Source organism: Mycetomoellerius zeteki, unplaced genomic scaffold (assembly GCF_001594055.1).
Source record: "Mycetomoellerius zeteki isolate Tzet28-1 unplaced genomic scaffold, Tzet1.0 scaffold158, whole genome shotgun sequence".
NCBI lineage: Eukaryota > Metazoa > Arthropoda > Insecta > Hymenoptera > Formicidae > Mycetomoellerius > Mycetomoellerius zeteki.
In genome coordinates, this window is record NW_017256532.1 from 628,078 (window position 1) to 642,569 (window position 14,492).

The 14,492-nt window shown below is 26.9% G+C and overlaps 1 protein-coding gene across 1 annotated transcript; it reads left to right on the plus strand.

Moving 5' to 3' along the window:
• The first annotated feature begins 6,759 nt into the window (after nt 1–6,759).
• On the plus strand, nt 6,760–14,165 carry LOC108721000 (elongation of very long chain fatty acids protein 7). Its single transcript, XM_018445293.1, has 5 exons — nt 6,760–6,887; nt 11,433–11,623; nt 11,949–12,023; nt 12,235–12,418; nt 13,583–14,165. Exons 1-5 carry the CDS (start codon nt 6,827–6,829, stop codon nt 13,918–13,920), a joined length of 849 nt encoding a protein of 282 aa, XP_018300795.1. The 5' UTR covers nt 6,760–6,826; the 3' UTR covers nt 13,921–14,165.
• Nucleotides 14,166–14,492: the final 327 nt, after the last annotated feature.

Sequence of the window (14,492 nt, forward strand, 5' to 3'; positions counted from 1 at the left end):
ATTTCCGTGAATTTAAAAAGTTCTGTATATATAATTAGTTTTTTAATTTCCTCCTCTCTCTCTCTCTCTCCTCTCTCTCTTCTTTCAATTATATTTCTTAATCTTCTTTTATTATTTACTAGAGAGAAAGAGAGAGTGAGAGAGAGTGTTTTATTATAGATTATAGAGAGGATTATATAAATTATATTCATATTATATTCATTTTTAAAATAGTATGTAGGGTAACTCCGGTATACGCCGCACCTATCAAAAACTTGATTTATTAAGTATTATTTACTATGTTTCTAAAGTCTATAATTCTGAAGTAGTAACCTCAAATTCTTGCATTCGTCAGAGCATGCGATAATAAAGCGTAGTTCATATTCAATTGATTTCATAATGATTGGTTGAATATCATCACGTAAGAAATTTTTATTTGATATGTCAGAAAATATGGCAGAAATTTTAAATAAAAATATAAAATGCAGTTGTGTTCTTGTTTCATTCCAAATCGAAAATTGATTTTTATTTAATAAAAAATAAATAAAATTATTTTGTTATTAATAGTATTAAGAGCAAATTTTTCTCAACGTTTTTAATAGTCTCTTTAATAGTTAAAATTGTAAATATTTTAATTACAGTAAAAATAAAAATTAAAGGTATAATAAATATCTTTAGTATAATATATAATAAATAAAAATATAGTAAGTAAAGATATAGTAATCATTTTTATTTAAAAATAATATGCTGTTAGATCTTATAAACTCCTAAATTATTTTTTTAACAGAAATCAAAATTTTTCTTTTTTTTCTCTTTTCCTCGCCCTTAGATATTTCAACAGAGATTGTAAGTTGCCAAAACTTTAACATAATTTTAGTATGTGTTATCTTACTATATTTCTCATGAAAATTATATTAATATGAAATACAATTAAAGTATTTCATTTTAGATTTTTCAATTAGTCTAATAAATTTTTTAAAATTAATTATTATTTAATAATTCAAAGGCAATTAGTCTCGTAACGTTGTTTCTAACATAAATTGACTCTGAATAATATAAGAAACAGTGTCAAATCTGCTCATACGTTATACCGGTTTTAGAACATTTATATCATAATTCCATTATACATACTAAAAATTGACAATTTTTGTAATAAGTGACAGTGCAAATAGGTGAAAATTGCTTGAAAGAAAGGAATTATATTTTGTTATAATAAAAAGCATTGCTTTAAATACAGTTTGAAATCTGCACGTCATTGTTTCCGATATTATACATATCGTGACTTTCAAAACACTTCTTATTCATGTGACTAAGAAGTTGTGATTGTAAAGGAAATGATCGTGAAAAAAATAATTATTATTATATCAAATATAATGTGTGTGTGTGTGTGTGTGTGATGATTTACGTGTAACACATATTAGTAGAATATGAATAAATATCCCACACAGTACAAAGCTCCGATTAAGTTTCCAGGGAGTTCATTTTGCTGAGCTCTCAGGGAGCAAGTCAAATTTCATATGCTCCCTGAGAGCTCAGTAAAATGAACTCCTTGGAAACTTAATCGGAGCTTTGTACTGTGTGGGATATTTATTCATATTCTACTAATATGTGTTACACGTAAATCATCACACACACACACACACACACATTATATTTGATATAATAATAATTATTTTTTTCACGATCATTTCCTTTACAATCACAACTTCTTAGTCACATGAATAAGAAGTGTTTTGAAAGTCACGATATGTATAATATCGGAAACAATGACGTGCAGATTTCAAACTGTATTTAAAGCAATGCTTTTTATTATAACAAAATATAATTCCTTTCTTTCAAGCAATTTTCACCTATTTGCACTGTCACTTATTACAAAAATTGTCAATTTTTAGTATGTATAATGGAATTATGATATAAATGTTCTAAAACCGGTATAACGTATGAGCAGATTTGACATTGTTTCTTATATTATTCAGAGTCAATTTATGTTAGAAACAACGTTACGAGACTAATTGCCTTTGAATTATTAAATAATAATTAATTTAAAAATTTGTTAATTTGAATAGTGCAATCTTGCTTCAAAGATTTTAGTCTTGATTAAATTTTTGTTAATATACGTATTCCCTGCATTCAATTCAAGACTAAAAGTCTTGCATCAAAATATAAATTCAATCAAATCAAAACTAAAATTTTTAAAACAAGATTACAATATTTTTGCTTATGTTATTTTTTATTAGTCACTGCAATTTTGTATTACACTTTTTGTATTCAATTTCTGTAACAAACACATATAAAGTAACCTGAAAAGTAATTTATAAGTAACTTATAAAAAAACTGTCCCAACTTTGCTTATAATACTACTTTCACTTTAAAAGTGTTAGAGGTAATTCTGTTTAGGAGTAACAGTACACGATCTTGCTTTCTCTCCGGCAAAAATTAATTATAACTGTCAACTTAATTGAGAAGTGTAAGCATTAATGGAATATGAAATATTACGTGTCAGCAACGGTACATTAAATTGTTAAGTACGACATACATTGCAATCGTTGTCTGATGCTCAGTATTAATTTTATGATCGTAATGTTGATTTTACATTTCTGAAATTGATAAGAATGATGATTAATATAATAACAATATGATAAAATAAATAAATAAATGATAATTATAATTAAAAGGTAAGAATAAAAATATAATTGAGAAATAAATATAGTTATTACATAGATTGTCAAAATATAAGCAATTAATATAACATAACACGATGATGAAAAAAGCTAAAATATTTCAAATTTGTTGAAATATTATTCTATATGTATAAATTGTGATTTTTTCAAGATTTATTATTTAATTAAGTCCCTACTATTTTTGCAATTTTTCAAATAACAAGAATGCCAGAAGTCAATGGAGTAAGGTATTTACATTTGGCGCAAGTTGTATATTAATAGTTCACTAACATTGAAATTCTAGCAAACAAAAGTAAACGAAATTGTAAATAGGAAAAGCCTCACATTTGTAACAAATCTTGATTAAAAGGTATTTTTTATGATTAGCGCTTTAAGGGGATCCTAAAGCTGTCTGTATTACCGACTAAATCGTAATTTTTGTATACAAATACTTTTTTTCTCTTTCAGAGATTCGAAAATCTATTTCCAGGATTAAAGTATACACGTTAATACGTGTTAATACGTTAATTCCACTTCACAAACACGTAATGTGCATACTTTAATCCTGGAAATGAATTTTCAAATCTCTTAAAGAGAAAAAAGTTTGTTATACAAAAATTACGATTTAATCAGTAATACAGACGGCTTTAGAAGAGAGAGAGATCCCCTTAAGGGTTTTATATATTATTTTTTATAAGTTTTATATATTGTTACATACAATTATATATAATATTGTATATTATCTATATATGATTATATATAAAATTTTTGATCAGTTTATATATAATTAAAGAACTATTGATTTATATATAAATATATATATAATGAGAAAAAATTTCATATATAATTATATATCAGATGCAATTTTGCAAAAGGAAGAAGTTGTTTCTTTTAACATAAAGTGTCATGTTCTGTACTTTTAATGCGGGAATTTCGAATTATCTTGTATATAATTCGGGACAAATATTGTTTTATGTACTGAAGGAATGATCTTGCAGTTATAGCGAAAATTATCTAGATGCGAAAAATTAGCTAAAATGGGTAAATAATTAGCACTCACTGCGATATTAGATATATTTTGTATCTAACCAATACAGATACAAAGACAAAATTTATATCTGAACTATTTGTCAAATTTATTATAAGAAAGTCTCTCTGTAACGTTCAATTAAATGACAGGAACTATGATTCATATTTAGCAGTGATTCATATTTGATTATGAGATCTAAACTTTTTTGCATAAATTATTAGAATATTGTGTTATAAATTCTACGTATGTATGATACATAATTTTCTACCAGATACAAAAAAGCGATAATTCTAGCTGGAGCAGCAAAATATTTTTTTGCGTATATAATTACCTCGATCGCAACTCGCCGGTCCGCGTAAAGGAGGCACGGCATGGTGCCGGCAGTGCGCCGAGACACTACCGTGTTTCCAGATACATAAAATTTTTTCCCGCGAAATTAACAACTTTATAGTTGACACAGTTAATTTCCGAAATTTTCAACTTTAAACTAATTTAAAGACTAGAAAATTGTAATTAATGAAAGCTAGAGAAAAGAAAAACTTGGTTGTAAGGAATGTTACAGTTACTATTAATATTAATAGATAATAGTTAATATTAATAGATAAATATTAGCACATATTTTAATGGAAAACAGGGAAATAATTTTTTGTTACAAACTATGTAGAAATAGCAACATCACAACGTGTAATATCTTTTCTTGAATGTCGGTCGCGATTGTTGCAATGCTTTTCGCATTCTTAACAATATGTCACGCGTCTGAACATTTGTAAGTGCAATTATGTTGTAATTAGCCGCAATTATTCGCGAGAAAGCTGAAACTGAAGAATTTGTGTTACTGACAAATTAGCGGCTTAAAAAATTTTGGAAATTAACTATGTCAACTACAAGATTATCAACTAGAAGAGGTAAGTAGGGTAAAAACAGATATAGTATGGAGTATCTGTTTATAAATTAACATTACTTCGATATAAATGTATATTAAAATGAATCATAATTTTTGTATGACAATTACTTTTTCCTCTTTTACAGATTCAAAAATCTTTTTCCAGGATTAAAGTATATGCATTAATATGTGTCTGTGAGATAGAGTTTATGCCGAGAACGACAAAAAATTTTTCTTAAGTTTCAATTTCGAAATTTTTGTCGTTCTCGACATAAACGGCATTAAAGTATACGCATTAATACATGTCTCACAGACACGTATACTTTAATCATGGAAAAGGATTTTCAAATCTATAAAAGAGGAAAAAAGTAATTATTATACAAAAATTACGATTTAGTCGGTAATACAGACGGCTTTAGGATCCTCTTAATACTGGAAAAAGATTTTCAAATCTGTAAAAGAGGAAAAAAGTATTTGTTATACAAAAATTATGATTTAGTCGGTAACACAAACGATTTTAGAATCCCCTTAAAATGTACATTAAATTATCTACTTTTAGTTTATCTACGTTTAGCAGAACTCTTAAGAAACATTAGCTAACATCTAAGGTTTGTTCGCGTCTCATGCTCCAACATGCTCTAACAAACACCTATCATAGTTCCTACTCACTCCGACGAGCGCGTTGGAATGAGTAGGAGCTATGATAAGTGCATATATTGGAGCATGCGAACAAACCTCTAATTATAGGAAGTCTTCAAAATTTAAGTTTACTTCAATATTAAGGACAAAGTAAAAAGTATAAAAATAAAAAAGCCTAAAAAATGGAAAATTCTATGGAATACGAGTTAAATTTCAATAAACAGTAATAAACAGTAATAAATAATATAATCAATAAATTGCAATCTTGTTTATTTATATAAACTGATCGAAATACAATTAAACATATATAATTGTTTGTTGTGACACGTTTGGCAACAATTATAACAATTTTTATTGCTTGTCACCAGAATGCGATGTTTTCTTTAAAAATAAATTCCTATTCCGTATTAACAGTCCTATTTTACATTACCTATATTTACCCTACTTTGTACTTTGAAAAACAATTATTTTTTTGTGTATGTATATAAAAAATAATATTGTTGCAAAATTATGTTAAATTGAAATTTATTTTAAATTTTTTATTTTATTTTAAAGTATAATTACACATTTTTTTAAAATTAATATGATTTTTTCTTATTATATTAAAAAAGTAAAAATATATTGATATTTTTATAAAATATAATTATTTTTATAAAATAAATCAATGACACGTTTATTTCAACATTATACGTCGATTGTAATATATAATTATTTTAAATAATTTCAAAGAGGAAGGAAAAAATTATTATTAAGTATTATTCATTTATATACAAATTACAAATAAATATAATACTAATTATTAACTCTCTATAATAATTTTATACTCTATTCTTGTATGGAATTATTTTGAAAAAGTAGGTAGTTTTTAATATCTCTTTTATTAAATAATTCTTATGATTGAAGCATTCATGAATGATGCATATCAAATATTGATGCTATATTACATGAGAATATAACTCTATGTTATATCAATGAACTGGTTAAAATGGCTAAAGGTGAATGATCGAAAATTCGCCAAATGGTGAAAGGTCGAAATTTAAATGAAATTCCACACTTGGATTCTCCCTCTCTCTCCTTTTCATTAATATAATCATCTATAAATATTTAATGCTCTATTTTCATAATTGTAATGATGGGCCAAGTTGCCTAAGAGGTCACGTTACCTAAAAGGGGTATACATCAGTGTAATACTTGAAAGATGATGTGTTTGTTACACAAGCCTGCTATAATTACAATACAATGAAATGTTAACATTGCGACGGAGCGGAAAGGGAAAACGCATGGTCGCAGTCGGTTTGTAAACTTCATAGTGACTAGTCGCGTTAAAGTAAGTGTCGAAAAACGTGATCAGTAAAAGTATCCTCTAAGTGGTCGAATAAAACATTAAAGTTTGAGTTAATCTGTCGGAATCAAGATAATTAGGAATAAGTGCTTAAAAAAACTGAAAAACACGCTTCTTCATCAGAACTATTGACATATTGATAAGAAAAAAAAAACGAATAATTAATCAACTAATTAATCAATGTGTGTTCTCTTTTATTATTCATGTAAATATCGTGATAAGCTGTAATCGCATAACGATTCTTTTGAACAATTGCATAAAAATAGCACCAAAGTTTATTCAGTATCGTTACCATGGCTACAATGATACAGGAATTCATAGCATGGTATAGATACCTTAATGAAGATGTAGCGGGTAAGTATTTTGTATTATTACGTAAGCCCATGACACATACAAAAACGTAAGGCCGTAAGACGTAATCAGTAAGCGAATTGGCCAATCATGGTAGAGACCGTAAGGCCAGTAACGAATCCAATGTTACGATTTCCTTACTGCTTACGTCTTACGGCCTTACGTTTTTGTATGTGCCATGGGCTTTATAAGATATTTACGTTTTACGTATTTCTTATTTACGGATATTTATCTTATATTTTATGGAATAATTCTTTATAAGGGAAATATTATAAAATATTAAAAGAAAACAATTTGTAATTTGTATTGTCCTTCAATTATAAAAATATTTTAAAAGAAAAATGGAATTTGCATGGAAAGTTGAGATATTTATTCATTGAAAAACATTTCAACTTCGCTTGTGTCAAATTATAAATAATTAAACAAGTATATGCGTTATATATATATTTATACATATATATACATACACATATAGTTCCATTTGAAGCTTCGGACGCAATTATCTTCCAAACTATACGTTAAATTATTCCAAAAAATGATTCGAGGGAAACATCTATGATGACTACAAATCCTCTCTAGATAGACGTGTCTCCAAGAGTCCAAGGTGATCTTTATTTTTTTTTAAATAAATTATATAGTACCGTAAAATAAACAAGGCTTTAATCAATAATAACAATGATAATGATATCAAGCTTTACGCTGGGTGTTTTTGCGCAAAATAAAAATAATACAAATTTAAAATAGCCATTTCGATTCTTTCATTTATTGATTATCCTCAATATTTATATCTAATCTAAATCAATTACATAAAATTAAAATATATAGGAATTTTATTACTATATTAAAATTTAATTGCATTTAAAAGTTACAATTAAATTATAATATTTCGTTTTAAAAAGCGGATATGAGACTATTATTAACTTAAACAAATAAAGTGTTATGTAAATATCTGGACATAGGTACATGCTACATGTCCAGTCACTGGAACTGGACAGTACCTATGTTCGGACAGTTACACAAAGCTTTATTTATTTAAATTAATATTAATCTCAAATGCCTTTTACCTTAAAAATCAATTTGAATTAGTTATCTTTTGTCATTAAACATCTATTTATATTAATATTTCCTGTCAGCATACTAATTTTCTAATTGTGGTCGGACATTGAGACAATTACATCTTAGTGTCCGATCAGCTGTCCGGTCACTGTGCACTGGTACATTGACGCATTCTATTACTTATTTAAATATTTTAATTAATAATTGTTATAAGTGGGTTCAAATAATTTTTCCTTGCTTAAGGAAGTCTTGAGTTTTCAAATGAATACAAATATTTATTAAAAACCTTCCTGATATTATAAATTGTATTATTTATGACAACCTACACTTAAACGTCCGGTTACTGGTACGTTTACTTTAACATGAAGTATTAATATCCCGTAAACTATAGGTTCTTTGGTATCTCTACTTTAATACTTTTATATGTAGAATAATTAGAGGAATCATATTAGGTAAAAAAAATTATATAATTTCATTTAAAAAAATAAAGCTGATCTTGACATCTTGGAGACATATCCACTTCGAGAGAATCTATGGTCATCAAAAGACGTCTGCCTCGAGAAAGCAAAGTAAGTTCCACTTGAAACATTTTAAATAATAAATGATTTGGCAGATAATTGCGTCCGAAGCTTCAAATGGGACACCCTGTATACGGAGTTGAGAAAGTTACTTTGCAGGTTACGTTTTGTTATAAAAGTTGAGTAAGTTCGAATATTTTATTTTTCATATTTTATCATTTGCTTCAATTTTGTATTACTTTTAGTAATTAATTTTATAACAAATATATATATAAGGTATATATAAAATAACCTATAAGGTAACTTAAAATTAATTTATAAACAAACTTTCCAATCCTGACAATATACATATAAAAATATACGTGCGTGCGTGTGCGCACGCGCGCGCGCACGTGTGTGTGTGTGTGTGTGTGTGTGTGTGTGTGTGTGTGTGTGTGTGTGTGTGTGTCCATGCACAGAAAAAATGTTACGGTTGCCACAACCGGAAATGATAATTTTCATTCATCAATACATTTGATTGATAACTATAACAGACATATGTTTACAGCTATAACCGTTAATGTATGCCAATCTTATGTACCACAATCGTACTATAATTCTTATAATAAAAAAATGTATTGATGGGCGACTTTTGGTCGTAATTGTTTTTTCCGTGTATATGTATATGAGGACTACCCAAAGTTTAAATGTATGATTAACAAAAATATATATATGTATAGTTTACGTGTAATAAATACTGCTATTATAAATACGTATAAACAAATACGTTTCTCTTTACTTAATACTTTTTAAATAGTGTTCAATATTTTAGAACTTGATTTTCAAGATTCTTTTACGAAATAAGTCATATGAATATATATGTTTATAACCTCTCGAGACTCGAAGACCATTTTAGAGAGATATGGAATGATAAAAATTCTGTAAAATTTTTTTAACAGCTCTTAAACAACAAAAGGTTTTAAAAAATTTATGTCTACCTTTCTTTAAAATATATAGACATTAAATTTGATACATGTTTCCCATGTTAAATTTGATACACAGTAAATTTGATACAGAACATTTGGGACTATTTTTATATGCAGATGTCGAAAAGTTTCTTATAACTTTTCAATTTTCACAATAGTTAACGAATTATTAATTATTAAAAATCGTCGTATTATATAGCCAGGCGAATGCAAGTGCACTTGCACTGCAAGATAGAGCCGCCCAACAAACAAGATCGCCAGACACACGGAAAATTGTTTATTAGTAATAAGCAACTCCGTCTAGCAACCTTCGCTGGGTTAGCCCGGTTTATCACTGAATATAAGCACGGTGAGATGCAGCTGCTCGAGTGCGTCCCAAAACTCGATTCCGTCAACTCGAATATTTTCTATTCTTGTTCAACATTCATTCAGTGAACAACAAGATTAAAATGATATTCAGGTTGACAGAATTTTATAACGTACTCGTGAGCGGCTACATCTCACCGTGCTTACATTCGGCGATTAAGCGGACTAATATTTTTTATAATTAATTAACTATTGCGAAAATTGAAAGATTATAGAGGACTTTCCATTTAGTTTAGTCCGCTCTATCTGCATATGAAAATAATCCCAAATATTCTAAGACATCCCGTATATCTTTAACAATAAGTCAAATTAATCATCCTCTGTTATACTTCAGTTCAAGATAATAATGTACTATATGTATAAATCTCGTTTCTACTCTATAAATTTTTAATAAGACAGCGATGATAGAGGTAAAAAATAAAGACAATACCTTACCAATTTATTGGATCAAATTTAAATAACTAATAAACAATAAAGGAACATATAGGCTAAACCGCAGGATATTATTACACAATATCTATTTATCAATATTTAAATTACATGTAAACGTTTCGACTGTTATCCAGTCATCTTTAGTACAACAAAAATGCCTGATTATTAAACGATAATTTACATTTTTTATTTTTGTTGTACTGAAGATGACTGAATAACAGTCGAAACGTTTACATGTAATTTAAATATTAATATAGATGTTAAATATTGATAAATATTGTGCAATAACATTCTACGGTTTGTCCTATATGCTCCTTTATTGTTTATTATATTTTTTTTGACATAGTTCAAAGAGCCAATTATTATAATACTTGTTTGTTTTAAAAAACGATTTTTGTTTAGGTATTATTTAAAAAAATGATAATTTTTTTTTTATAAATTTTTTATCATCTAGTTGTTTCTTTATAAGCACTCTATTATCTTATTGTTTTATCTAGTTCATTAAAATTTTGACACTATATATTCATAACTTACTTTTCTTCATAAAATGACCTGAAAAATTAATTCCTAAAATATTAGATAGTATTTAAAAAACACTCTGTATATGTATATGAACGCATTCTCTTTCGCAATACGTAGTTTAAAACATGACTGATATACATTTCCAATATTATTGAATACATTTCCATAGCTTCAATTTTTTATTATTTTTGCACATTCTGCTCGCATATGTATACGTATAATATAATAATAGAGCAAGTAGACTAATTGCTACTACAAAATTATTTTTTTGTAAAAATAAAATCTAAGTTTAGAAAAAAAAACCACAAGTCACAATGAAATGAAAAGGCAATTTTTGTTACTATTCTTTTCTTATTCATTTCTATTCCATTTAGATTCGTTAATTTAGTATTTAATTTAATTTAAAGCTTAGTATTTTATTTTATTTAAAGCGATGTTTTAAATTTTGTCAATAAAAATGTTATATAAATATTTATTATCAGTACACATTTCATGTCAGATTTTATACAATATAACTGTAAAATACTTAATAATAATTAAATGATGTAATATCAAATTGATTTAGAATAATTACTTGTAAATAATATTATTTAAAATACATTTCATGTAATATATAATAAGAATTTAGTACTTTTTAATAATTTACATATTATATATTTATTAATTTTATTTATTTCTTACATTGCAAGATTCACGTACAAAAGATTATTTTCTCATTGGTACACCATGGCCTGGCTTAAGTTTGATTGGATTTTATCTTTATTTTATATATAATCTTGGACCGAGATTCATGGAAAAAAGACAGCCTTTCACATTATACAGGATATTGCAAATATACAATGTGACACAAATTCTATTAAATGGATATTTATTTTACAAAGTAAGTTGCATTACATTTTTAATTAATTATTTAATGTCTAATTTGTTTTACAATAATATGAAACAAGAAAATATTTCTTTTATTATTCAATTTGACAGAAATTAAAAAAAAATTTTTTTATTAAATTACATAATTTAATAAAGATATAAAAAATTCATGTTTTAAGAAAAGAGACTCGTAAAAATATCATACGAACTTTCCGGTATGCTTAAATAATTAAATATTACGCAATCCATAATTTAATAATTATTCGGTATAACTAAATACGTAAGACCGAGGCTCTCATTCTATTTACAAAAGTTTATTTTGTAATTATACATTTCAGGCATCAGGTTTATTCAAAGAATTTAATGTTTTTTGCGAACCTATCGATTATTCGGACACGCCAAGAGCAAGGGAGGTAATTATAAAACAAAATTGGTCTTTGCTACATCGAAAGCTGTTTAATTTCAAGTATATTCGTTTTCAAATGCATTTTGTGCAGTTGAAAGCGTATTACTATTGTAATCTTTTAGTTTATGTAAAAACAAAATATATATTTACATTTGTTTTATATGAGGTAGAAAAAGATTAATGGATTAATGTTTATCACTTATCTCTGTCTATTACAGATCATCAGATTGGTTTGGTCTTATTTCATGATAAAGGTATTAGATTTAATGGATACCATCTTTTTCATACTTAGAAAAAAGCAAAACCAAGTAACGTTTCTTCATTTATATCATCATATTGGCATCCTAATAGCTGCTTGGGGTGCCGTTAAATGGTTGCCTGGTGGTCATGTCTCGTTCTTAGGTATGTAAAAGAAATGTAAAAATTTGATTTTAATTTGATTTAAAAATGCTTTATATATATAGGTATATATGTATATATATATCTTGAATAGATATAAATGTAGGATAAATACGGTAGGATAAGATATATTGAAATGCACATAACAGATTGACGTTCACTTTCTCTCTATATTTCGCTATGTTATATCGATACATCTGTTCCCTCTGCTATCGACGGCATCAGGGTGGCGTCGTGATCGCACTAATCGAATGTCGATAAGAATCAACCGGCTGCAGCAAGCGCGCTATATAAACTTATTAAAATACATCGTGTATGACATTTTGAGATATAATTAACCCTCACCGTGTAAAAATGTTTTTATAATACGGATTTATTTAGTACAAACAGGGGTCATTAATGTACATTAACCGGAATGTTTTTTTTTAATGGATTAACTAATTCAAAAAATATTAAAAAGTTCATGTTGCTTCCTTAATTAAGGGAATCCTAAAGCCGTCTGTATTACCGACTAAATCGTAATTTTTGTATAACAAATACATTTTTCCTCTTTCACAGATTCAAAAATCCTTTTCCAAGATTAAAGTATACACATTAATACGTGTTTGTGAAATGGAGTTTACGCCGAGAACAACAAAAAATTTTTCTTAAGATTTCAATTTCGAAATTTTTTGTCGTTTACGGCATAAATTCCACCTCACAAACACGTATTAATGTGAATACTTTAATCCTGGAAAAGGATTTTCGAATCTGTGAAAGAGGAAAAATGTATTTGTTATACAAAAATTACGATTTAATCGGTAATACAGACAGCTTTAGGATCCCCTTAACTAAAAAAGATAAACATATAACTCCTATTATTTTCTAATAAATATAACTCCTTCTCGCCATTATGTTATATTTATTAGAAAATAAATTTAACTCCTTCTCGTCTTATGTTATTCTTTTACGTTTGAGTATATCGACTATAATTTTTATATTAAAAGAAAAATTTATTTTCCCTTCAACATGTAAACAAGAGTCATTTGTATCCAGGCGAGTTTTAAAATTATGAGTATTTTGAAAACAAGTGAGTACAGGCGCGCCGTATGATTGACTAATAAGTTTCACGCGCCGACAAAAACATCTTTATTTTATGATGAGTTAATTACTAATAATATGTTTCAGGAATAATTAATACATTTGTTCACGTAATAATGTATACGCACTATCTGTTAGCGGCCATGAAGATAAACACAAGCTTATGGAAAAAGCATATCACTCAGTTGCAACTGGTCCAATTTTTCTTGGTCACTTTACACTATTTACAATTAACCTGGGTGGAAGATTGCGGTTTCCCAGTATGGCCGGTGTATGTGATGGTACCGCAGAATTTGTTTATGATTATATTATTTGGAGACTTTTATTATAAAGCATATATCAAGAAAAAACCGGCAATTGAAACAAAGATGGAAATAAACAGCATCTCTACTGAACTCCCGAATGAAAAACCGAAGGAACAATAAATTCGAAACACAACTTGTCTAATACCTGATCTTTTCTGATTTTATTTTATATTTCACATTTAGATAAATCTCAAAATTAAAGAAGAGGTTTGTTTGCGTTGTTTGAAGTCTTCAATAATTTTTGCATTTAAAACGAAATAAATAGATCTATTAACTGCTTGGGACCTGAAGATCTATAATTTCACGATGTAAAAAGTGTAAAAAGTTGAAGGTAATTATTTCTCATAGTTTTGGACGCTGAATATGTTTACTAAAGCCATGACTCTTAGCGCTGAGACATTACCGTTTGTCTCCAGATTACTCTATGACGTCACAATTTTGAAAAGTTTGTAATTAAACTTGCAAAAAAAGATTTTTTAATATATTTAATATATTTGATATGTTAATAAATGATAAAATCTTTTTAAGTTATAATACTTAAGAATATATACTTTGAAAAAAATGGTATAAAAAGTTGATTTTTAAAAAGTTGAACTATTTGAGCACTTGAAAGTAAAGTACATGAATACAAAAATCAAACTTCTTTAAAAAATAATAATAATAAAATGACTCTTACAGTACATTAATTATAA